The sequence below is a fragment of the Xenopus laevis genome, chromosome 9_10S (genome assembly GCF_017654675.1).
Source record: "Xenopus laevis strain J_2021 chromosome 9_10S, Xenopus_laevis_v10.1, whole genome shotgun sequence".
Classification (NCBI taxonomy): Eukaryota; Metazoa; Chordata; class Amphibia; order Anura; family Pipidae; genus Xenopus; species Xenopus laevis.
Genome location: NC_054388.1, coordinates 29,894,602 through 29,920,797, shown reverse-complemented (window position 1 = coordinate 29,920,797; position 26,196 = coordinate 29,894,602). Strand labels below are relative to the sequence as shown.

General features: G+C 38.3%; 1 protein-coding gene across 12 annotated transcripts in view; it reads right to left on the bottom strand.

The window, feature by feature from the left end:
• Positions 1-26,196, bottom strand: part of LOC108702718 (RNA binding protein fox-1 homolog 3) — a 614,603-nt gene that overhangs the window by 85,358 nt on the left and 503,049 nt on the right. For 7 of the 12 annotated variants that reach the window (XM_041578497.1, XM_041578495.1, XM_041578499.1 and 4 more), the window contains one exon: positions 20,810-20,854. The exons of 1 other annotated variant lie outside the window; for it this stretch is intronic. Coding sequence is in view for 4 of the 11 variants with exons in the window: in XM_041578494.1 (XP_041434428.1) it covers positions 13,902-14,003 (102 nt within the window). In the remaining 7 variants the exon portion in view is untranslated. Of the gene's footprint in view, positions 1-13,901; positions 14,087-20,809; positions 20,855-26,196 lie in introns of those variants that run through there. 4 more of the 12 variants (XM_041578493.1, XM_018238349.2, XM_041578494.1 and 1 more) reach the window with 3 other exon arrangements.

Below are 26,196 nucleotides of genomic sequence, written 5' to 3'. Positions count from 1 at the left end.
GAAACACATATTGTTCAGTCTGTTTCTGATATTGACATACTGACAGAAACCACATTGTGGAAATATTTTCTCCTTGCCATGGTGAATTATCTAGACCAAACTGCCAGAGATTCTGCTGAGGATGTAACACTTTCTGATGACCAAATAATCAAGTGAACTTAATTATCAGAGTTTGGCTCCATTTAATTAATACATTTACTTTTTCACACATGGCTTGTTGGCTTTTCCCTTGTTAACTAAATAATGTCTGTTATTTGTCACACAAGATTAGCGTCATCTCATGTCTGGATTTGGTGAGGACTAGTCCATCTACATGTTCATCACGGTATTCATTAAACCAAAGTTGATCAGCTAAAACAGAAAACCAGACCAACTCATGAATCAGTCTGTTATTTATTGTAAATTTCATGTCAAGTCGTGTAGGACTGGCCCTCAAGGACACCAGGAAAAATCTTGGTGGTTCCAGGTGACAATGGGCCGTTCTCAGTGTCAGACTGGTGGGGTCTGGACCCACCAGGGCTCCCACATCAAGGGGCCAACACCCCCAAATTCAGGGCCTCCCTTCGGCAGCCGTCTGCAACTAGGGTTGCCACCTTTTCTGGAAAGAAATACCGGCCTTCCTATATATTTATCTTTTTTCCCTATAAATAACATTGGGATCAATCATCATTTTTACCAGCCAGGCCGGTAAAATACCGGCCAGGCGCAATCCTATCTGCAACCCGCCTCCACCCCAACCAGCGCGTTTTCTTCGGTCGAGGTAAAGTTGCTATTCTGTCCACTACATGGAAACAGTTACACTGAATTGTTTCTTAGCATTGTTAAATAAATGCTACATATTCCAAAAACTGTAGGATTGTTTGTGTGAAGCATATTGTTGGTGTGTGGCACCTGCAAATACTACAGAAGTAGGCTGTAATAAAGAGCTTCAGTTTAGCTGGAATAAAAGCACCCCTTTAAATCCCCTTTTGTGTATTAGTAAATAGGCAAACAAAGGTCTAAAGGCTCCACCTGAGCAAGACAAGTATTTGTTTTTCACGAGAAATGTTCCTGTAAAGGTGAAAAATAAGTAAACTGAAAAATGAGTGGATCACTTAGAAACATTTCCCAAGCTCTTAATAGAGTGTAAGTAATAAATATCTCAAGGTTAATGTAGATCAGATTTGCAGCTACTAGGATTCATTAAAGTGCACATAAGAATCATGCAGTCAAGGGAGAAAAAAAATTGGTTTTATTGTTAATTTGATACATCAGATGCAGGACCTGGCCTGTGTTAGTATTTATCGACCGTAATGGGATTGCCTGGAATTGATAGCACCAAATCTATATGGTTTGTAAGATTATGATCAAACAAGCACAAACAAAAGATCAACTCACACAGAATTTAACAGCAGATAAAAGCCGATTGACCTATATAATCTTTTCATTTTCCCACTGCCTCATGAAGCTCAAGTGTTTGGCAAAGCTTTATGTTCAGCGTAACCTGACGGCTATCTAAAGTGTGCTTTCATTCTGTTTACAGGCATACAAAGTTCTAGGGCCTACATTTCTGTAAGGGTTGGTGCAGTCTTTTTTTCTGCCTGTATCTAATAGGATTTTTGGCCTCAATAAAATATAACAATCTCACTTTAAATGGAAATACAAAATTGTGTTTTATGTGTGGGCTACCCATAGTCTGATCAAATCAATACAAACTTTAATACAAAAAACAATGTGGGAAAAAGTACCAAAAAGAAGTCATCAAACAACAAATACAAAATTAGGTCTTAAGTAAGGTTGATATTGGCTGACGGGTGTCCCTACCACTCCCTGTTGCCTATTGTCCCCATCTAAAAACCTTATTTGACCCCCTACCAGACTCTGTATAGTGTGGCAAGAGATTTCATACAGGTATGGGGACCGTTATCTGGAAACCCATTATCCAGAAAGCTCCAAATTACAGGAAGGCCCATAGAGTGCATTTTATTCAAATAATTCACATTTTTAAAAATGATTTCCTTTTTCTCTGTAATAATAAAACATAACCTTGTAATTTATCCGAAACGAAGATATAATTAATCCTTATTGGAGGCAAAACAAACCTACAGGGTTTATTTAATGTTTAAATTGTTTTTTTTTTTTTATAGACTTAAGGTATGGAGATCCAAATTACAGAAAGATCCTTTATCCAGAAAGCCCAGGTCTCGAGCATTCTGGATAACAAGTCCCATACCAGTATATCACAAGGCCAATACACAGCAATAATGAGTAGGTAAAACACTGTAAGATGCACTAGATGCCTTGCAGGATATTCAAGCAGAAAGACCTTTCAAAATAAACATACATAATTATATCTGTTTTATATCTGAATTCCGCTTGACAAAGGCTATAGTGCCGAAACGTTGGGGTATTCTCATCATTGGCAAGTGTATCTGCTCCCTGTGGTTTGTTCCTTTTTTGCCTTGATCTTGTAACTTGGTGGTATGTTTATATCTGTGTTAATACTGCTTTGTATAATATACCAGTTAATCTGATGTATATTTGTCTGTTATATACTATATAAAAGACGATTTTTAAATACCACCTTCGCCTGCTAAGTATTTTTTTTTTCATTGAGTGTGCATCCCCTTTCTATTTGTGTATATGGTTTTGGGTAACTGACTGTGGGGTTATCTGCACCTCATATTTCCTAAAAAGCAATTTTCTGTGTTAAAGGATTTTTTCCACCTTTCTAATATATTATACAAACTTATATTTGTATAATTATATGTTACCCCGGAAGGACTTCTTCATAAAATCTCTTGAACTAATAAAAAAGCTTAGGTTATATAATTTAAACATAAAACTGGGAAGTTAGGGTCATCATGCCATTAAATCAAAGATGCTATAACATATTGGTGCAAGAAGAAGCCAAAGAATGCAATAGGCTGGCACATAATGAACTGTATTGCCAAGTGGTGTGGATTTCAGCAATTCAGGCAGCTTCCCCCATAAAAGTAACCTTAAACCCAATGCACTAGGATCTCCATCTCCTTGGCTTCACGAGTAAGCTAACAATGTATCAAACTGACCCTTCTCCACTATCTTTCCAATTACCTGTCATCTTTGTTATTGATTTGTTTATATCAACAACAATTGTTGTAGTCCCCCTCAGTTTTTTTTGGTTTTTTTTAGATAACGTCATACCTTTCAATGTCACACAGTCTCTTGGCAGTTGTGCTTTTGATTCATTTTGTTTTTCTGTTTTTTTGCGTTCTAATACCAAATCTGAAATGATCTTCCATTTCTACTTTATTTGTTTTTCCATGAAGTATTATTGCAGATACCCCTGCAATTTCCCTTTCTCCCCTTGTATCTATTATTATAATAACATTTTAGCACTCCATACTCACTGTAACCAGAACAGAGATTTACAATGGCAATTATTTATAAATATTGAATGGCACTGACTCAAAATTTTATCTATACAACAAAAACCCTCAAAAATGTGTGCCCCCGTCCTATGCTCTCACCTGTGACGTCTGTTCTTCCCTAGCAAGTTCAGAGCTGAGCAATAATTAAATATTCATGCTGTAAACAGTGCATTTTCTGCATCCACTAAACTTCATGTATATTTCAAAGGATAACAAAACAATAATGTGCTGATGGAAGGAGACACACTGCGTACACGCAGTGCAGAGAGGCCAGGAAAGAGGCAAGAAACTGCATTCATCAAAGCTAGAAAATGCCAGCTGTCTCTCTGAGGTGCCCTCGTCAAAGTCTAGAATAACAAAAACTCCCAGATATGAGAAGGGGATTTTCCGCTAATGGCAGAGAGAATTCTAAGGAACATCTCTAATTTTGCTAATGCTAAATATGTATAGTGTAAAAAAATATGAAAGTCAGAATATGGAAGTACTATGAATCTCTACCTTTATATCTCTTGAGAAGGGAAGAGAAACGTACCAAATGACTGCTGTATACAAATATGTGCCAAGAGAATTACTGGTATAGTCAGCCACGGGATCAGCTCCCAGTTTTAGCTGAAGCCACTGTCACTGAAGCGAATGCAGCAGAATATTTTTGTTAACATTTAATTTGATATATAAAATGTAATCCCATAGAGAAGCAGATGAGCGTATCTAATTATTGATCTGGTGCTTAGGTCTAAAACATCCAATCAGAGTGAAGTCCATTGGGTCATAATTATAATGTCCTGTCTGATGAGTGTAAACCATTTGCCCTGGTGTTCCCACAGTATTCTTTACAGATTTATTAAAGAAAACGGGCAGCTCTTCCAAACATGATATACAGTGGAACCTCAATTTTACATCCCCTGATTTTGAGTTTCCCCTCATTTTAGATGGTCCCACCTATATATTATGCATTTTCCTGGATTTTACACTATTTTTTTTCTGGTCCCCTGAAAAACAAAAAATGGGGGTTCTACTGTGTGTGTATATATATATATATATATATATATATATATATATATATATATATATATATATATATATATATATATACAGGTATTGGATCCCTTATCCGGAAACCCGATATCCAGAAAGCTCCGAATTACGGAATGGCTGTCTCCCATAGACTCCATTTTATCCAAATAATCCAAATTTTTAAAAATGATTTCCTTTTTCTCTGTAATAATAAAACAGTAGCTTGTACTTGATCCCAACTAAGATATAATTAACCCTTATTGGAAGCAAAACCAGCCTATTGGGTTTATTTCATGTTTAAATGAATTTCTAGTAGACTTAAGGAATGAAGACCCAAATTACGGAAAGATCCGTTATCCGGAAAACCCCAGGTCCCGAGCATTCTGGATAACAGGTCCCATGCCTGTATATATATATTTTTTATTTATTTTTATTTATGATCTATATGATCTATGTTTGATTTATTAGTTGTTGTTAGTAGCGTTAAAGGGTTTGTTCACCTTTACATTAAGGTTTTAGTATGATGTAGAGAGTGATATTCTGAGACAATTTGCAATTGGTTTTTATTTTTTTTATTTGTGGTTCTTGAGTCATTTCACTTTTTATTCAGCAGCAGCATTTCAGTTTGCAGTTTTAGCAATCTGGTTGCTAGGGTTCAAATTACCCTATAAACCATGTATTGATTGAATAGGAGACTGTAAAATGAATAGGAGAGGCTTGAATAGAAAGATTAGTAATAAAAAATAGAAATAACAATAAACTGGTAGCCTTACAGAGCATTTGTTTTTTTTTAGATGGGGTCAGTGACCCCCATTTGAAGGATGGAAAGAGTCAGAAGAAGAAGGCAAATAACTAAAAAACTATAAAAAATTAAAAATGAAGATCAGTTGAAACATTGCATAGAATTAGCCATTCCATAACATCCTAAAAGTTAACTTAAATGTGAACCACCCCTTTTTATGCCAGTTGCAGAGGTATTCCTGTAAGAACAAGGTACGGGTTGCCAAACAAAGAGAAGGAAAGAATAACACTGAATATACTGTGTGCAAATTCTCTATAGAAAATGTGCATTTACTATTCTATAGAAAGTGGTCTAGAATCACGGGCGTTTTCACCCACACTTAGAAAGTTGGAAGAGAGCTAAGTATATATATATATATATACAGTATATATATAGTCAAACACAAGAGTCCTCTGCACTCAACCCATTATCAATATATTTAAGACAGCGACATTTTGTGCATACTGCTACTAAAAAAGGCCTTACCCTTTAAACAAAACAGGGATTGTTTGTCCATATATTGCAATATATTTAAGCTGGCCAACTACGTCAAAGTCATCCCATATCTGGCCAGTCCTACGCTTAATTTTCATCTGATTCATTAAGAATTCTATTGCTTCATTATACATTTTACAAAGGGACTAGGTTTTACCTGCAACTTACTAGCTGCTTTCAAAGTAAAACTCCCAAACTTGGCTGCCCTTTTATAAGACACCAGTGGGATCACCTGACTATAGCTGGGAAGGGTGGGCGCTACAACATGGAGCTGGTCACTGCTCCTGTATAACTATAACAAACAAAGGAAAGTTGTGCTCACCACTATTTTTTAAAACCATTAGGCGGGGGTGCAATGAGGCTGTGACCACAAAATACATATAGTCAACTACAAGAGATCCTCTGCACTCAACCCATTATCAATATATTTAAGACAGCGACATTTTGTGCATACGGCTACTAAAAAATGCCTTACCCTTTAAACAAAACAGGGATTGTTTGTCCATATATTGCAATATATTTAAGCTGGCCAACTACGTCAAAGTCATCCCATATCTGGCCAGTCCTACGCTTAATTTTCATCTGATTCATTCATGTATAATGAAGCAATAGAATTCTTAATAAATCAGATGAAAATTAAGCGTAGGACTTGCCAGATATGGGATGACTTTGACGTAGTTGGCCAGCTTAAATATATTGCAATATATGGACAAACAATCCCTGTTTTGTTTAAAGGGTAAGGCATTTTTTAGTAGCAGTATGCACAAAATGTCGCTGTCTTAAATATATTGATAATGGGTTGAGTGCAGAGGACTATATGTATTTTGTGGTCACAGCCTCATTGCACCCCCGCCTAATGGTTTTAAAAAATAGTGGTGAGCACAACTTTCCTTTGTTTGTTATAGTATATATATATATATATATATATATATATATATATATATATATATAAAAGTCATGCCTTTTGGGCTGACAGATCTAAAACAACCACATTGCAGTAAAAATGTCATACAGTATACAGTGTACATGTGACTGCCCACACAGGACACAGTAGGTGAACATCTTTTTTTTTTTTAAACAGCAGCCATACGCTGTCTTTGTGATGTCATAGCACTATATGCGACTCACAGGAAATAGTTGACAAGGTTGACAGGGACTAGTAACTGATTGGAATTGCATCGAAGCCCCCCAATCAAACTGGTGCCTACTAGGTGGGTTGTGTTTATTACCCTTACAAATAAATACATTATGTAGGGTATGTTGAACAAATTTATAAACAGACACATTTCTGTATGATCAAAACCGTTCCGTAAAAATTAAGCATTAGAAGAACATTTTATCTGACTGTAATTTAGCTTTTCCATTTTTTTGGAAATTAAATTAAGTTTGTGAATGCAGCTGTATCTTGCCTTCGAACGCGTCAGTCATACACGTACCCCGCTCTTGTTTCTATGTGTGACATCAAGACTTCCGTTGACTACACTATCAAGTATAGTCTGTCAACAAGGTTAAAAAGCCCTTAAGAATACTGAACTAGAGCAAGAGTGATGATATACAAAGATCTGTCCATCATAATGGCAGCAACCAAAATATAAGCAACTATTAAACTATGAGTTGACTTTTGCACTGCAGAAGCGGCCAAAGAGCACAAAATATCTTCCCTTCCAAAACACATTATATGACAAACAATACTGCACCCGCAAATGGTCAGATTGTCAGAAGTTCTGGCTTATAACACCGATGCTCCAATATTTTGCCATAGAGATTGTGTGTGTGCCACAAGCTTTTCCAAAAGGGGTTACGAAAATATACCAAACTAGTAACAAAGAAAGAAAAGAAAGTAGAGGAACCTAAGCTGGTTTGAAACTGGTGAAAAGGGGGAGCAGTTTAAATTTGGAGGAGGAAGCGTCTACAACTTGAGACAATGTTGTCTGTATCCAAAAAAGAAAAATAAAGAAGAAGAAAATGAAAATGTGTAAATATGCACACATGTCTGTTTGTTGCAACACCAGTCTCTGATGCGGCATCGCCTTGACCTGCACTCGAGCTTCAGAAACACTTAAATCATAAGTGAACATGTCTGTCTGCATCCCCTGGGGCCCTGTCTCTATCAGAGAACAAGCAGATAATTCTATGTATTACTGAAGCTTTGATACAAGACATTCTGCAGAATCCCAGTGGCAGCCGTATCCACCATCCCTATCATATTGTCAGCACCAAAACCTGCATGCCTGTGCTTTCTTTCAATCTGCAATGTCTAATCTTCAGGGCTTAATAGAAGTCTGCTGTGTGACCACATTATTCCTATAGGCTCCCCTGTGTCCTACACCATTCTACTACAGTCGGGCAGAAATCACTTCCCACCGGTTGCCACTTAATATTACTTTGCCCTGCCTTTAGTTTTGTTCCCTGTGAAAGAAATGATGCTAGTTACATCACACAGTTAGTTATATTGTAGTAAATATGCAAAGGAAAGAATAATGTGGGAAAGAGAGAGATTTGTCCCTTTTTGCACTGCTATTTACATGACCAACAGAAGCTGGAACCCTATATTAAGGCAGCACCTAATGGCACCAGTTAATTCAATAGCATCAGCATATACTGTATCAGTAAAAAAAAGAACATATGTTTTGCTCAATAAAAAAACAAAGTGAACAACCCTAACCTATGAGTATTGCCCTATGCACCATTCTTTGCAGTTTCATAGATGTACACATCGGTGAAATGCACCAGACTCTGCATTGCTGAATTTGTTGCTGGAGAAAAATATAGGACGGAAACATAGTGAGTTTGTGGTAGAATTAGCTTTGCAGACACAAGCAGTGTGTGTGCAGATACCATGCACCACCTTAGCTCTGCAGGAGATCACAGCAGACTGAAATACCAAAACCCAGAACAAAAAACACTCTAAAATCAAAGTTTGGCACAGGGGGTTTGCCTTTATAAAGGTAAAAACCAAAAACAAAGCATCAGTTCTATCAAACACGCAGTACTTGTACAAAGCTAGCTATACAGTCTTAGCGTTATGTGGGTTAGAAAGGCCCAAATCGAACCTAAAGAATATCATATATTAAGTAAAAGACAGTCAACAGCACAATGTTATAAATGTGAACAAATGATTCTGATGATGTCTATCAGAAATAACATGAAACATCACAGTGTCAATAGCTGGAGCAAATGTGAACCTTTATTTTAATGAGTTCTCTTACCCCCATAAAGTCACTATTTAAAAGGAAAGTTGTGGAGGATCGCTGCATAGGGGTGTGGCATGTTATTGTGTTTGTAGTACAAGTGCACCTGTCGTTGACTGCTCTACACAATGCGTTTTTCAACGAAAATAGAATAGGACTTTAATGTGACCATGGGCCCCTTGGGTTGCTGGGAATTCTACATTAATATCTATACTATTGTTACTATCTATACTATTTGCCAGCCGCTTGTGCAGTATACCCCAAGTAGTGTGGTAGTGCCAGGGGGTATTTGGAATGCTTTTTAATTACGCTCATTGTAGAACCCGCTACAAAGCAAACCCTTTGACTCCCAATTAAATCAAATCCAAGTTATAACCCTTTTAAAGAGTGGCAACAATGTAAGTTCGGCAACGCCTGGCTCTAGAGCAGATGCACCACCAGCAGCCAAATGGTTGGTGGACTATATGTGCTTCATTTACTTATATTAAATGCTCAATGCACACAAAGTAAAAGAAAAATATATTTTAAAAATGCCTTTTTTAAAAATAAACACAGCACAAAGACGCAAGTGAAATAACATATATTCAGTGTATCGGTTAGCTTGCTAGCCTTGTATTCTTCTGCACTTTATTATATCAGTTATAAATAATCCCCTTCTGAACTTTGATCTATACGTGGAATTGTGGCTTCCAACCTCTTCTTTCCAGAGGAGCAACATTCACTCACAAGCTAGATCCTATTAAATTGATAATAACAGTCTATGGAGCCCTTGGCCAGGATAGGCCAGCAGCAACAAATAAAGACTTTAGAGGGACTCCAGTTGCACGGCCCTGGTGTGGGCAACATTTAATAGAGATTCTGTCTCTACACCAACTACACAGGATGAGTTAGATCAACGGCAGTGTTAGATCACACAGAATTTCATGTATATTATATAATGGGTATCGTAGATAAGATTCCCTATATATTCAATCAATTTTTAACACTGCAAACTTATATTTCATGTTATAAAACTCTCCACATTCTGACATATGCAAACTGATAACCTGGTGTAAAAGCAACCACTAAGGATACGCGTTCATACATTGCTGCAGTTGGGAAACTGGGATCATTGGAGGCTTTCTGTAACTGAATGATGAATGTTCATGCTTTGTTTACAACTGCACCATTAAAATAATTGAGGATGTGCTCCCAACCAAACTTACTAGTTTCAATGTCGATTTTGAAACCCCTGTTGATGTCAGTTAAATACAACACGCATGTAGCATGTTCCCAGATCAGGAAGAATGGAAACTTGCAATTGGGAGTGATATCTTGTGTATTTTTATATGGCAATAGCATAGGTTCTGTTGGATTCGTTTACCACTTCTCAGCAAAATTTATGAATCGCAGCGCGGATAAGGATATTTTTCAGCCGAACACAATAACATGATTGAGAACAGTTGAGAAAAAAACGCCACGTTAATTATGTGCTTTGTTGTTGGGATTGTGGATTAACAACCTACAGCATAAAGACCTATTAGAAACACATACTTTCCTTTGCCTTCATGATTAACATGATTAAGTAACATTAATTACCAAACAAGTGTGCAGGGGACCATTAACTTATCAGTATTTCTATTGTAACCTCAGCCTTTATTGTGACTGAATCGGATCTTGCGGTGCGACTATAAGGGGTTTATTTGTTTGGTGGAGGCTTTCATTGTGAGGGATGCTCTTTGCTGTGCATATTACAAGGCTGCTAGGGGCTACGTTGGCACAGAATTCGTGATTTCTAAATATCACACACACATATCTGGCACAGCTTTTGGGCTTTAAACACACACACCTTCTGAGCTCAGCAGCTGATGACTGATGGATGAGTTCAGGGTGAGAGAAAACTCTAGAGTGCTTTACTGCAGTAACATCCAGGAGCAACTAGATCAAAACATGCATCCCACACAGTACTAACTTTTAACCACTTCAGCTGTGAATGCAACACTGTACAGACAGAAGCAACACATGTACATTCTATAGCTGCAAAAGCAATGAACTATAAACAAGAGCATGGTTATATGTATAAAAACATGGATAGAGACAATAGAGAGATAGATAGATAGATAGATAGATAGATAGATAGATAGATAGATAGATAGATAGATAGATGATAGATAGATAGATAGATAGATAGATAGATAGATAGATAGATAGATAGATAGATAGATAGATAGATAGAAAGTTAGACAGACAGACAGACAGACAGACAGATAGATAGATAGATCGAAAGTTAGACAGACAGACAGACAGACAGACAGACAGACAGACAGATAGATAGAGAGCTATGCATAGACAGACAGAGAAACAGACAGAGACAAACATACAGCTAGATAATCTGACAATAGACAGATAGATGATAGATTAAGAGAAATGGAGATTGTTATAGATAGAAAGATAGATGATAGATTAATTGATACAAAGAGATGGATAAATAGATTGAAAAAGAGAAATGGAGATAGATAGATAGATAGATAGATAGGTTTATAAAGGGAAATGGAGATAGTTATAGATAGATAAAGAGAGATAAGAGATTGACAGATAGAAAAGTAGATGAAAGTTTAGGAGACAGGTAGACAGACTAATAGATGTGTAGACTGATGATAGACAGATGATAGATTAAGAGATATAGAGACAGATATTAAGTAATAGTTGATAGATAAGTAGATGATGATTAACACACATAGACAGACTGATAGATATATAGAAAGCTATATAGAGATATAGCGATAGATAGATAGATAGAGAGATAGATAGATAGATAGATAGATAGATAGACTATGCCTGCTTCCCATGCCTATAGAGACAGAAAGTCTACCATTTCCAATCATGTAACTTAGACGATTACTCTGGCTTTCTGCGATTTCCATGGAGGCAAAAGGGCTCAGAATGCAGTAAGTAGTGTAAGTGACCTGAGAGCCACTGACAGAGGAACTATTAACGAGTTTGCTGGCATTAATCCTACCGTGCAGCTAATGTGATGCTACAGGCAGATAGAATCTAACACTTTGCTCTCCCCATCCTGTGGGACTGAGGCAACTCAACAGTTGTAGAGTGGAATAATTGAAGAGATTATGAGACTTTTCCTGGAAATCCCTTTAATGGTTCTCAAGAAGAGGTTAGAACCACTAAATGCTGCTTGTGTCTCCACACGGAGGTGATGCTGGCTAATTGTGGGCTTTCATGCTAAACCAAAGGCATTGCCTTAGTATTAACTCATTGCAGGGCTTGAGCTGTGGCCAAAGGTCTCCCTGCCATATGGTTTTCACAAAAATGCGCTTTTATACAGCCAAATGGTAAAAAGCCCTTATTGAAGCTTATTACTCTAAATAAAATGGTACTTAGAAACAAATTCTGTTTTTTGTGGGTTTTGTCCCATACAGGTTGTGTACATACACATTACGGCTAGAGGCGTGACCTCAGCCCTACAATGGCTCAAAGTAATAGCAAACTGGTCTGATACAGATTATTATACAGATTATTAGTGGGCAGATGAACAGGCCCTCTGGCCATTCTTATAGGGAGACAATTGTCCAATGTACTGTGAGCTCTGGCTACTTTCTGCACAAATCCAACTACACCATAACCACAGAAAAGTAAAATGACCCAAAATCCTGAATAAAATAATTAAAACAACCTATTATTCCAGTAAAAGTTAATTGCATTTCCATTTTCGGACACAAGCAAAAAATACTTTACTATCGACGTATGAAAACCAAGAGTATCCTGTAAATCCCCTTTAGCTGCAATTGAACCGAAAAAATGATTAGCATATAGTTTTCAGCCCATCTGCTCCTGAAAGTCAGCTTCATGGACTATTCCTGTTGGCTCAGCATTTAGAGAGTACAGATCCATACTCACATATATTAGGCCCAAAATCCAATATCTGTCAATATTACAATATGCACAGAGTGTAATGGACAATAAATAATATTTTGCGTTATGATATGATGCAATATAGCAGATAAAGGCCAAGTTACTCCCCTACAGGCTTCCGTGTGGATCCTGATCTATCGCACTGTATAGAAACAAATTAACACGTATCAATAAAATCCATTATGTGGCAGCTTGCTCCAATCACCCCGAGTCCCTGGGAATTATGGTGTGTGTGTTGTCTTCTTGTGCCTGTTCTACTTTGTGAATGTCTTATTTGATCTTTTCAAAAATCTTGAATAGATTATGTATTTCTGATATAGATTTACACCAGTTATAACTCTCAGTTTTGATATATATATAGACACACAAACATACACACCTCCTAGGGTATCATTGTAATTTGGGTTAATAGAATGCAGTGTATTTCTTTGTAGTTAGTCTGCTGCAACAAGGATGCCAGCACCACAGGACCTGACAGTATCTCTGCCCACTGCAGAAAGTTCCCTGGCATGCTGCACTGCAATGTTATAGCCTCGTATGCCAACATCAATGGACTCTTACCCCACGGTGGTGGTTCTACCTTCAAGGGGAGTGCCTGCCTGCTGACCGAGGTGCTCTCACCTGCACTGGTGGTTCATGTTGCAGTAGATATCTGACAGTAGAGCAGGGATTCTTGCACTTTATATGTTACTGCATTGGACTGACACATTGCCTGACAGTATGACATAGAGTTTTGCTGGCGCATAGACAGCCATGGGAAAACATAGGACTGAAAAACAGAAACTTAACCAGCTGAGATTCCAGTTGCAACAACTTGCTATAGGAGTGAAGAGGACCATTTGTTGCTGGTGGGAATCAGTGCTGGTAGCTTGGCACCCACTCCCCACTCCTCCACTAAGGTAGCAGTAAGAGAGCCCCAACTGCAGCAAAATAGACCCATCTAAGTTATCAAATCAGCGAAATCAGTCTTGCACCCCCTTCCCCACCCCAAAAGTGTAGGACCTAAAGGGGAAACCGAAGTGGTGCGGAAGAGGGGGCAGACCGGAGACACTATAGGCATGTGCCAGTGCTCAGAAGTGCCAATGGAAAAAAAGCAAAAAGATGAGGAGGGCGTCTTACCTGCTGGAGGTAGAGGAATGCCGGGGGGCCAGAGATAGAGTGGGGGATCATGGCAGGGCTGGAGAGCAAGAGGCAGCCAGAATTAGCCATAGAGCACAGCATGTACTGCCAGATCACACGAGCTGCTCTTCACAAGTCAGATTTTCCTCTTGCAGACACTGCTCTCTCCCTCGTGTCTCCCAGTCTGTCTTCCACCTCTGCGCCTCCCTCCAGTCTCTCCCCCACCCGCCCCTTCTACACTACGTTAGTGAAGGTATTTTCCTCTCTCTCTCTTCCCAGCTCCCCCCACTCTCACTCTCTCCCTGCTGCTGCTGCTCTCTTGCCAGTCTCTCTTGCCAGTCTCTTCCCAGTCCAGTGTCTCTGCGGCTGCCGGAGTCCAGCGCAAACGGAGCGGGCAAAGCCTGGGCTATTGTGCTGGTTGTGTAGACTGGCTGGGGGAAGCAGCATGTGCGCTACAGAGTGCAATAAGAGGGGGAGAGAAGGGGGAGAAGAAGAGAAAGAGAGAGTCAATACTGGAGGAAAATAATGTGGGGGAGGGGGGAGTCCCCGGAGTATTCAAACATCAAACACAGAACTGTATAAAATGAAAGAAATCGCGCAAGGAAAACTGATCTAACTCCTTAACCCCTTTCACTAACTGCTAACCCCTTACAACCTTTAGTAGGAGAACAGCGCCTCCAGCGGCCAAGCCCTCTTGCTTTGCTTAACGAGGATGGGGGCAGACGGGGAACTCCCAACCCTGGCGCATTTCGTGCAATTACAAAGTGATTGTCAGCTGGGTTAGGCAGCAGTAATGGGAGCTGCAGTTAAACAGCATTTGGGGAGGGGTAGAGAGAGGGTACATGGACTGCCATTCTGCACTTCTACAGACAACCCCCATAACAGAACGCACTGGTATATATATATACCCAGTACAAGAATTGGGTATTAAAATTGCTGCAGGATAGTACACATTTATCAGTTTTGCAACTGGGCTTACAGTCGAACTCCCCACCCTGCCATACAGTCCAGCACTAGGATGGGAGGTTACCCATAATCTTTAACAAATCGCCCTATAAGTGGCAATCCAGACTGGCACCTGGGTGGGTAATGCTCTATTCTTATGGCACTGCATCTGCACAATGCAATCTCACCAGGGCAGATCAGCACACATTGCGCCTGTCAGCTGGAACATTTTGGCAGGGACAGGAGAATGTACCATAAATGCTTTTGTGTGGCTGCGCTTTGGCTGACAGTTAGGCGACTGACAGTCAGGCAGCCGCCGGTCAGGACCATGGAGAGTGCACGCACTGCAGCAACATACCAGCTCTAGTGTGTCAGCACTTCACTTACAAATATCATCTGCAGCCGAGCCAGGAAACACACTCTCTCGCACTCTCTCGCATGCCCACAACCTGTCACACAATAACACAGCCCTTCCATAACAATACTGCACCAGAGAGGTGCCCCCATATTCATTTGGGTGAAATGGTATCATCAGCATCAAGCTGCTGCTATGGAAGAGGTGTTGGAAAGGCTAGAAATAGGTAACAAAATATACTATTGCAGGAAGGCTACCTACAAGCAACAACACAGTATATGCTCCCTCATTGCACAATACTCCATAATTGTGCCAAGAATTGCGTGTAGTAAGAACATTGCGCAGAACCGGCAAAAGGCAGGAATGTGTGCTCTCCAAATGCTGAAAGCTAAAGCCATGATGCTGTATGGGGGCAAACAGGAGGCGATGCACTAGACTAGGCAGGGACAGTTGCACATTGTATCATCCTAATGCAAGAACATGCATGTAGCTGCAATAACTTTATTTAACTTTATTCGATAGTTGTGTCCTGCCCTGTGCATTAGATTCATAAGGACCTCTGCATAGTGATGGGCCTGGCACGAATTTGCGGCGAATTTCAGTGTTTCGCCACCGGCAAATAAATTCATGAATCTTCCGTGAAAATTCGCCGGCGTTAATTTCCAAATTTTTTCATAAAAAACATTTGAATTTCACAATTTTTAGTGAAAACTTTCGAATTTCACAATTTTTTTCGTGAAACCGTTTGAATTTCACGATTTTTTCGTGAACTTTCTGATTTTTTGCAAATTTTGCAGAAAATTCGCATATTTGCCCATCACTACCTCTGCGTTAAGAAGAAGCAAATTAGACAGTATAACTAAGTTCTTATAAAAAGGCTAAATGCAGGTAGCAGAGATTTGCTATCCAGGCGTTTAATTAAAGGAGAAAACGGATCGTGTGACTGCTGGGTGGGGGCAATGAGGTGGTGACTTATAAGCAGGATGTCCCTGAAGAATGCCAAAGATCAAGGGAGCTCTAATATCATTTGCTATGGGGTCCACTGGTTATATTATCTGTTGGCTAACTGATATATGCAAGCTTTCCAGATATAGCATTAAAGACGGCATCTCGTCATGAACTATAACATATTCAGTATCATTGATGTCTGTGTGTAACCTATTTGCTTGATGTTTTCTAAGAAGCACCTCAAGAAAAAGACCATTGAATTAAGAGCTCACCCTTGGGCTTTGGGGAGAGCTGGATCCATGCCACAAATTAAACCTATTGACTATCTGCTGCGTCCACAGCTGGAGGCAGTTATCCACTCGCAGGCTTGATCCTTCTGTTCTTTGTAGAACAGTCCCAGGGTCCAATTTACCCAGAAAATGTCTAAATCTTATGCCCACTATACATTGCTGGATGTAAGTGTTTTGTATGTTTAGCTGGGGAGAGGAGCAGGTCATTGGTTAAAATCATTGGATGGTTGTGAACAATAATGTGACCCCTATAATAAGTTTAGGTTCCTTTTTTTTATCGCAACCATATCACTGAACAATTAGTATTTTATTTATTTACATTATATGGGTTACATAGAGAGTTGAGCCTTTATAATGCTCAGGTAAGGCTGGCCTTAGGGCAGGGGCAGATTAATGCAAAGGCTTAACTAGATTTTAGTCTAGGGGTCCACTGTCATAAGGGGCCTATCTAGCTTTTTTTTTTTTTAATTATTTATTTTTCCAAAACTTTTATAATATATAAAATCTTGATGTTTTTTTATATAAATATAACTTTATCATCAGGAAGTAACATAGTGAACAACAGGTCACGGATAGAGAGACCATTTTTCACTGTACAATAATAAAAGAAGCAGTTTTGTAGAGTTACATTTTAAGGGAAACCACCTGCTTCTTCCCAGTCCACCACTTGCTTGAGCCATATTTAATTTCAGCCTGAGTTCCATGTGGCTGCAGGCAGGCATCGGAGAGCTGCCGGAGAGAGCAATAGGAGAATGAGTTGTGACGTCTTCTAACTGCAGCAGAAAAACTATAAACATTGCAGTGTAAACCACTGGCTCTAAATTCACACCTCCCACCGGCAAGGTCCAGCTGGCAACATGCGAACACCATCAAAACCGAGAGGGCCTCAGGGTAGAGACTCAAGATATTCCCACACAGCTTTTAAACAAGCAATGCTTTAATAACCCCCCTCTCCTTCTGCAGACAAGGAAAACCATTTTTCACCATTCGTCTCAACATTACCAACAGGCTTTGTTTTTATGGCCACGGTGCAAAATCGATTACCTAATTTCCAAATAGTGTAACAGATTCCCAAAGCCTGCAAACAGGCAACAAAAACACAGCGGACACCAGGATTGTACATCATTTCATATCACATAATGGGAAAAGGCTTTTTCAGGCTATAGCAAAGCTTTCTACTAAAGTTCCTTAGTGGTTGGGAGGCACAACACTGCTAACAAGGTGTCATCTTGTCATCATAGTTCATCTGCATCTTATTTCCCTGTGTATAGCTCGCGGTCAGGATACCATGAATAAATAGGCAGTGTGTTCAGTGACATATTTTGCATAATTAACTCTTGCTTGTACAATAAACTAAAGCAACATTCAAATTCAACATCTATTATAAATACTTATATAATTAATGTTGAATGTACATGTAACAAAGGACATTTTTTGTTAAGTACTAGACAAGCTCTAACCATTATTAGCTCCCCTATAGTAGCACTTCAACATGGAGTGGGAGCAAACTTGCTGAAATTTGCAATGTTCATGAACATAATTTGGCATTGTAATGAGGATGGGGGTCACATAGCAAGAGGCTGAGATTCATTTAGGATGACATTTGGGGTAAATGCATATTTGCTTTCCATGAAATGCTTGTAAGTGCACAGATTGAGCATTGCACTACATTTATGAAGGACTAGGTGAAATCGCAGGAGTATTAAGAGCCCAGATTGCTGTAGTCTTCTTGGTGCCGCAACTGTTCTATGATCGTGTCCCAGGAAGAAAACATTCTGTGAAAGGTATAGAGCACAGCACTGTCAGCCAGACACCACTATGAAACTAACTTTGTGCCTGTATTTTGCACCTTGCTCCATGTTTGTAAATGGGACTCTAAATTTGGAAATCTCTTTGTTATAAGGTGCATTTCTCTCTCTCTCTCTCTAATTCTATCTATAAGCGACCTATATATCTATACATATATCATATATACATATATATCTACCTATTATATATTTTATATATATATATATATATATATATATATATATATATATATATATATATATATATATATATATATATATATATATATATATATATATATATATATATAAATATATATAACAAACAAGGAAAAGTTGTGCTCACCACTAATTTTTAAAACCATTAGGCGGGGGTGCAATGAGGCTGTGACCACAAAATACATATAGACAAATACAGAGAGTCCTCTGCACTCAACCCATTATCAATATAATAAAGACAGAGACATTGTGTGCATACTGCTACTGAAAAATGCCTTACCCTTTAAACAAAACAGGGATTGTTTGTCCATATATTGCAATATATTTAAGCTGGCCAACTACGTATATAATAAATATATTTCTCTCCATTCACCCATCCCTCTATTCATCTGTCTAATTATATCTATCTACCTATATATGTACCTATCTATATACACCTATCCAATTCTATTTATATAACTATAATCTATCTAAATCTATCTAAATCTATAATCTATCAAGCTAATTCTACTGTCTATCCAATTATATATATTCTTTCTAGCTAATACTGTCTATCTATGATCTATTTAAATATATAAATTAAGTACAGAGGTATCTATTTTATCTATCCATCCATCTATCCCTCTATACATCTATCTACTTCCATATATCTACCTAGCTATCTATCAAGTTATACTTATATACCTAATTCTGTCTATATATCTATGATTCGATATATCTATGATTCATCAAGTAAGTACAGAGCTATCTAATTCTGTCTGTCTGTCTATCTGTCTGTCTGTTTATCAAGTACAGGGCTCCCACTGCCCCAGTACAACTCTTGCCCACAGGAGCTGCAGCAAACACATATTAATTAAGGTTTTACATTTTCATGCCCATTTAACACACACAGCACTTTTCACATGGCATGTTACACTAGTGCAAATCCAGTATAAATTGCACCTCCAGAGTTGGGCTCTGAAATGTTGGGGAAAATGATGCATTGCGAATTTAGCTTTTTTATTCTACTTTGCACAATTTTAATAAATGAGCCTTCTGGTTCTGGTATTATACTGTACAGCATCACTATACATAAATCAATCCACGCATATACACCTTTAGGTGCTAGTGATATTTTGCTGATTTTAGCATGAATGACAAAGCAACTTGCAATGACTCATTGGCATAGTGTGCAAAGAATGGTGCGCTGCATCAGAAAATACTTTAGAGGAAGCATAAGATTCTAATATATCACATATATCTCTGCAGTGCGAGGATGGGAGCTCTGAGCATTATCTAATCTTACACAGCAGTAATCTCACAAGCTGATGTGCTCTATTCAACAGAACATCCAGTCTGTTGATTCTTGACACAGTTTTAACATTTTATTTTTTTCAATTGTGATATCCTTTCCTATACTGACATAGACATAGAATTCAAGCTGCTTATAACAGTAATCTCTATACTGCATCAGGCCATTTTGCTCCTGTGGAAATATGTTATGTGGGTATGTAAGCGAGCCAGAGTCAGAGCTCTGCCCACCTGTAGTTCGTAAAAGAGAGCAGCAAGAGGGTTATTTGGATAAAAAGAAGTCTATGGGAGATGGCTTTCCGATTTTCTGAACTTTCTGGATAACAGGTTTCCAGATAACGGATCCCATTCCTGTACCAACAAGCAGAAGGAGCATCAAGATGAAGGTGGAGGAAAGAACCTGCTAAGAAGGATCATGGAAGAGGAATCCCACAGAACAAGGCCTAGGATAGAGCTCACATAGAGACCTGGTCAGGAGTGACTGAAAATATGAGAGAGAGCTCAGTAAGAGGATTGAACTACAGATGGAGAGGTTACTTAACAAAAAGGGGGGTGGGGTGGGTCACTTTTGTTTCATTATTTGTGTTTTTTTAATTATTTAGCTTTTTATTCTGCAGCTCTCTAGTTTGTAAGTTCAGCAATTTGGTTGCTACGGTGCAAATTACTCTAGCAACTATGCACTTATTTGAATATGGGACTGGAATATGAGTAGGAGAGGCTTGAATAGAAAGTCAAGTAATAAAAGTAGCAATAACAATACTTTGTAGCCTTACAGAGCATGTGTTGTTAGATAGGGTAAGTTAACCCCCATTTGAAAGTTGGATAAAGGTACACTTCTGTGTAATTGCGACTAGGAGGTAGGATAGATGCAGCAGCGCAGAATGCAACAAGCATGTTTGGACATCAATTTTTGTGCAACCTGCAACTGCAGGTGTCGCCATAAATGGGCCCTATAGTTTTAAGAATATAGGTTTATAAAGCCATTTATACTTAGTATTATTTTATATCATGGATTAAAATATTTTAAACATTCTGATCGTCAAATAAATATAAAAAACAAAATTCGGACTTTACCCAGTTTGAGTCCAGTAAAAATATTCCAAAATGTCCCAAGTTGTGCTGTAAATAGACAAAAAGAAGTCTCAGTGAGTAAATACTAGAAAACTCCCCAATAATTCATTAGAAGCATTTCTATGACATAGCTCATTTCATTCAATATGCAATATTTCAAAATAAAAGGGGTTAAATACAAGGCAATGCAAGGCAGTTGGCTGATCAACTAACATGCTCCATGAATTAAACAATTTATTTAAATGTGAGAGAGAGGATTAATTTATTATCCTAATGTAACATTTAGTAGAATTGGGGCATTCTGATTTGTCTACCCAATACCTTCTCTCTGTAATAATTTTTTTTTTTAAATTCTCAACATGTTCGCTACAAATTTTTAATACAGGCTGTCTTGCTTGGGAAAAACTTTGGGATATAATTTAAAATAAAAAATGAAAAAAAATTAAAAATGTTATGCTCCTTAGTTTCCATTCTGCACTTCCTAGATATTACTGTAATTCTCACATTCCTCCTCCCTCCTCAATGTCTAATTCTGTAGCCAGTGCATGGGCATCAGGTACCCTATTTTGGTGCATAAATAAAATTTTGCGATAATCCAAAGCTTGCCATAATCACAAAATGGCTGCTGCATGCTTGCTGTGATTTTAAGATTGAAGGAAACAAGATTTAAATAATTTATATAGTGTAAGTAAAGTTTATTTTTCTTGACTAACCCAATAAAAAAAATGGAATTAGTTCTTAGAATGACAGCTCCCCTTTAAATTCAGCAGCGCATTGTTCCCATAAATAATGCATATGGGATATTAGCATGGAGAAAGTGTCATAGATAATAAGAAGTAGAAATGGCTGCTCTATCTTTATAAGATTGTGATCCTTATAAAAGATGTGAAGTTAATTCACCAATACGTGCCATACTCTCCATTAGGTAAATTGTCATTTCCGGTGAAAATACTCTACATTTTACAATAAGCTGTTTACAAGTTGTTCAGTCCTGCCCATTTCCTGTGTATTTCATAGTTACATAGTTAAATCAGGTTAAAAAAAGACCAAGTCCATCAAGTTCAACACCTCCAAGTGAAACCCAGCATCCATACACACACCCCTCCTTACTTTCACATAAATTATATATACCCATATCTATACTAACTATAGAGTTTAGTATAACAATAGCCTTTGATATTCTTGAAGGGGTGGCCTCTGGTGCAGTGATCCTATTTGTCTTTAATGTCCTCTAATCATGACCCCTCTCAAGCATTTTATTCCAGAGAAAGCAACCCCAACCTGGACAGTCTTCCCTTCCTCTAACCAGTTTAGTTGCACGTCTCTGCACTCTCTCCAGCTCATTTATATCCCTCTTAAGGACTGGAGTCCAAAACTGCACTGCATACTCCAGATGAGGCCTTACCAGGGACCTATAAAGATGTAAAATTATATTTTCATCCCTTGAGTTTATAAGTTTATGCAAGACAGAACTTTATTTGCTTTAGTGGTCACAGAATGACACTGCCCGGAATTAGACAACTTGTTATCTACAAAAACCCCTTCTCGGTTAAGGAAACTCCCAACACAGTGCCATTTAGTGTATAACTTGCATTTATATTATTTTTGCCAAAGTGCATAACCTTGCATTTATCAACATTGAACCTCATTTTCCAGTTTGCTGCCCAGTTTTCCAGTTTAGACAGATCACTCTGCAAAGTGGCAGCATCCTGCATGGAACCTATAGTTCTGCACAATTTAGTATCATCTGCAAAAATAGAAACAGTACTTTCAATGCCCACCTCCAGGTCATTAATAAACAAGTTGAAAAGCAAAGGACCTAGTACAGAGCCCTGTACTAGTGGGATTTATGTTTAACTATGGATAAGATGTAACAAATGCAACTGGAGTGGTACTCCACTAATAACACTGGTCCAATTAGAAAATGTTCCATTTACCATCACTCTTTGTAATCTATCTTTTAGGCAGTTCTCTATCCAGGTAGAAATACTTTGTTCCAGGCCAACATTCATTAATTTAGCCATTAACCTTCTGTTATTTCTACCTTATCAATGGTCTAATTTGTGTACCATCCCACAAGAAAGTATTAGCTCCAAAACAACATGAAAAGAAATGTTTTTAATTTATCATCGTTCAAAAATGATACTTTTCTCCAACGTCCATACTTTGTGTTTACTAATCATAGGCAGAAACTATGCATTTGAGAAGGCCAATTTAAAGGGGTTGCTCGCCTTTGCGTGAACTTTTAGTATGATGTAGAGAGTGATAATCTGAGACAATTTGCATTTGCAATTGGTTATCATTTATCAGTATTTGTGGTTTTGAGTTATTTAGCTTTTTATTCAGCAGCTCTCCAGTTTGCAGTTTTAGCAGTCTGGTTGCTAGGGTTCAACTTACCCTAGCAACCATGCATTGATTTGAATAAGGGATTGTAATGTGAATAGGAGAGGCATGAATAGAAAGATTAGTAATAAAAAGTTGCAATGACAATAAATCTGTAGCCTTACAAAGATGGACTCAGTGACTTACAGAGATGTTAGATGGGGTCAGTGACCCCCCCCCCCATACTTTTGTCCTGTTTGTTGTAGGAAATTAATTGGTTTACCATGTATTCCTTATATGGCACCCATGTTGCCAATAACATTAATTTTGAAAACATTTTTAAAAAGCAAAAGAATACAACCAAAGCTTCCCATTGTTCACCCAACCCCCTATCCAGCAAAGCCTGCTCCATGACAGACATGGCTTCTTGATGGATACTAGTATATCAGGATTGTAGCATAATATATACAAAAAGCATCTTTCTGTCAAGGCAACCTGTAGTATTTTTAAGACGCACCTGAACACGTTGATGAATAGGTTGATTATACCCAAATGTTGGAGATGTGAGCCTGCCATTGAGACAATGGCTCTACTTGATGGTTTACACAACCATATATGTTGGTGGGAGATTTTTTAAAGGAGAACTAAAGCCTAACTAAAGAATTAGGCTAGAAATGTTGTACATTATGTTTTGGGCTTCTGTACCAGCCCAAGGCAACCACAGCCATTTAGCAGTAAAGATCCATGTCTCCAAAGATGCCCTGGTAGCTCCCACCTTCTTTTCTGCTGATTCACTGCCATGCTCTGCGCTGCTGTCACTTACTGAGCTTTAGGACCCACTCACAATATACTGTATACACAGTATAGAAATGTCACAATATAAGGCTGATTAGTACTTAATACAGATAATCACTACACGTCAACATAGAAACCAGTGTAATTAGCATCAGCATTTAATAATCAGCCTTGAAGAATCAGCTAATATTACAGGCCAACCTCATTTTCTGCTTGTAAATTTGGAAACCACTAAGCTTAGTTTCTCAACAGCTGCTCAAAGCCCACTGAGTATGTGAGTGTCAGGGGCGCTGCGCCAATGAGGCCAAATAGGTTAGTGGTGACCCCCTGTGACAAGTTCTGGATCATTGCTGCTATTGAGATGCCGAAACTTTAGGCTGGTGCAGTAAGTTCAGTATATAAAATATGGCATTTTAAACCATTTTCATTTTTAGGGTTTAGTTCTCTTTTAAAGCTAATATAATCTGATTATCAGAATAAAAATGAACTTGTTGATTTAACCATTGGTCAAAGACTAATTTACAGAGATCTTAATTAACGTTGCCAACTCTAATGTAAGCAATGTCGGACTGGGATGCCAGGGGCCCACCAGAAAACCTTAGACCGTGGCCCCACTTTCCAAACTATTATTCCTCCTCTCCTCACTCAACCTCTTTATTCTCCTAGTCTTTTATATCTAATTACTATATTCTTCCATTATTAAGCATTTTTTTCCCATTAAGAAATAGGGAATAACCATGAAATAGACCAAATGGTTAGAAGCAAGAGGTCCCACTAACACCTGGGCCCACCGGGAGTTTTCCTGGTATCCCTGTGGGCCAGTCCAACACTGAGGGGCTGATTCACTAACTTCGAGTGAAGGATTCGAAGTTAAAAAACTTCGAATTTGGAAGTTTTTTTTGGGCTACTTCGACCATCGACTACGACTTCGAATCGAAGGATTCGAACTAAAAATCGTTCAACTATTCGACCATTCGATAGTCGAAGTACTGTCTCTTTAAAAAAAACTTCGACCCCCTAGTTCGCCATCTAAAAGCTACCGAAGTCAATGTTAGCCTATGGGGAAGGTCCCCATAGGCTTGCCTAACTTTTTTTGATTGAAGGATATTCCTTCGATCGTTGGATTTAAATCCTTTGAATCGTTCGATTCGAAGGATTTAATCGTTCGATCGAAGGAATTATCCTTCGATCGTTCGATCCAACTATCTGCGCTAAATCCTTCGACTTCGATATTCGAAGTCGAAGGATTTTAATTCCTAGTCGAATATCGAGGGTTAATTAAACCTCGATATTCGACCCTTAGTGAATCTTCGACCCTTAGTGAATCGGCCCCTGAATGTAAGATCACTTTGTGTAATGTCCTGGACAATTTAGTTGGATAATAAGCATCTTCAAAGTAATGTAATCCGGTCTGTTTTACGCTGTTGGTGCTTGAGTGGCAGCAGGGTGATCCTCCAAAAATAGGAGGAAAGTCATGTTGAAAGGAAGAAAAAAGGAAGAAAATCATGTTGAGAACCTTGGTTGTTTAGAACCATAGAAGATAAATGTTCAAACCCAAAGTTATATACAGTATAATCTAAAGGCTTTCTCCCTTAAACTCAGTTTCTTGGCGGCTTTGCAGAAACGTAGTCTGTCACACATCCAAATAATTTGTAACCATGTTTTTCACATTCAGGCTTTCTTAGTATGGACTGCAATAACTACTGTAGCTATGCTAATTCTAAGATTTATTATTTCATTTAGATTTCAGTGTATTAGATTCAGAGTAGGTTAAAGATGCTTTCCATTCAGTTTCAAGCACGGAGGTTTTCTGTACTCAACAGTGCAGTTCCAATGACTGCACAACACTATTACACTGTGTGGGTAGCATATTCAGTGACCGTGCCTGCTAGGATAATGTGTGTGTCTTGCAATATAACTGGAAAATGTGCTGCCTGAAATAATGAGACCAAAATGAATATTGTATATTCTTGGTTAAAAGATGCAGGAAGTAAAATGTGAAGAAGGAACGGTCTCAAGATTATGCTGGAGGAGAGAACCTTGGAAGAAGAGATAGAAACCAGTATCCTAGCAGAGCAGCTAGACTGAGATCTGGACAGAGAGCCCTATATACAGTAAGACTCCCCAGAATAATACAGCAGCTGTAGGAGAACTGCAGAATCCAGCATTGCTAATGAGGTCTTATACTAAACAGCGATGTTTTCAGCTATAGTACTGTGTATGGCTGACACTTATTTTCCTGGTGATGCATTTCCAAGACTCACATGATAGAA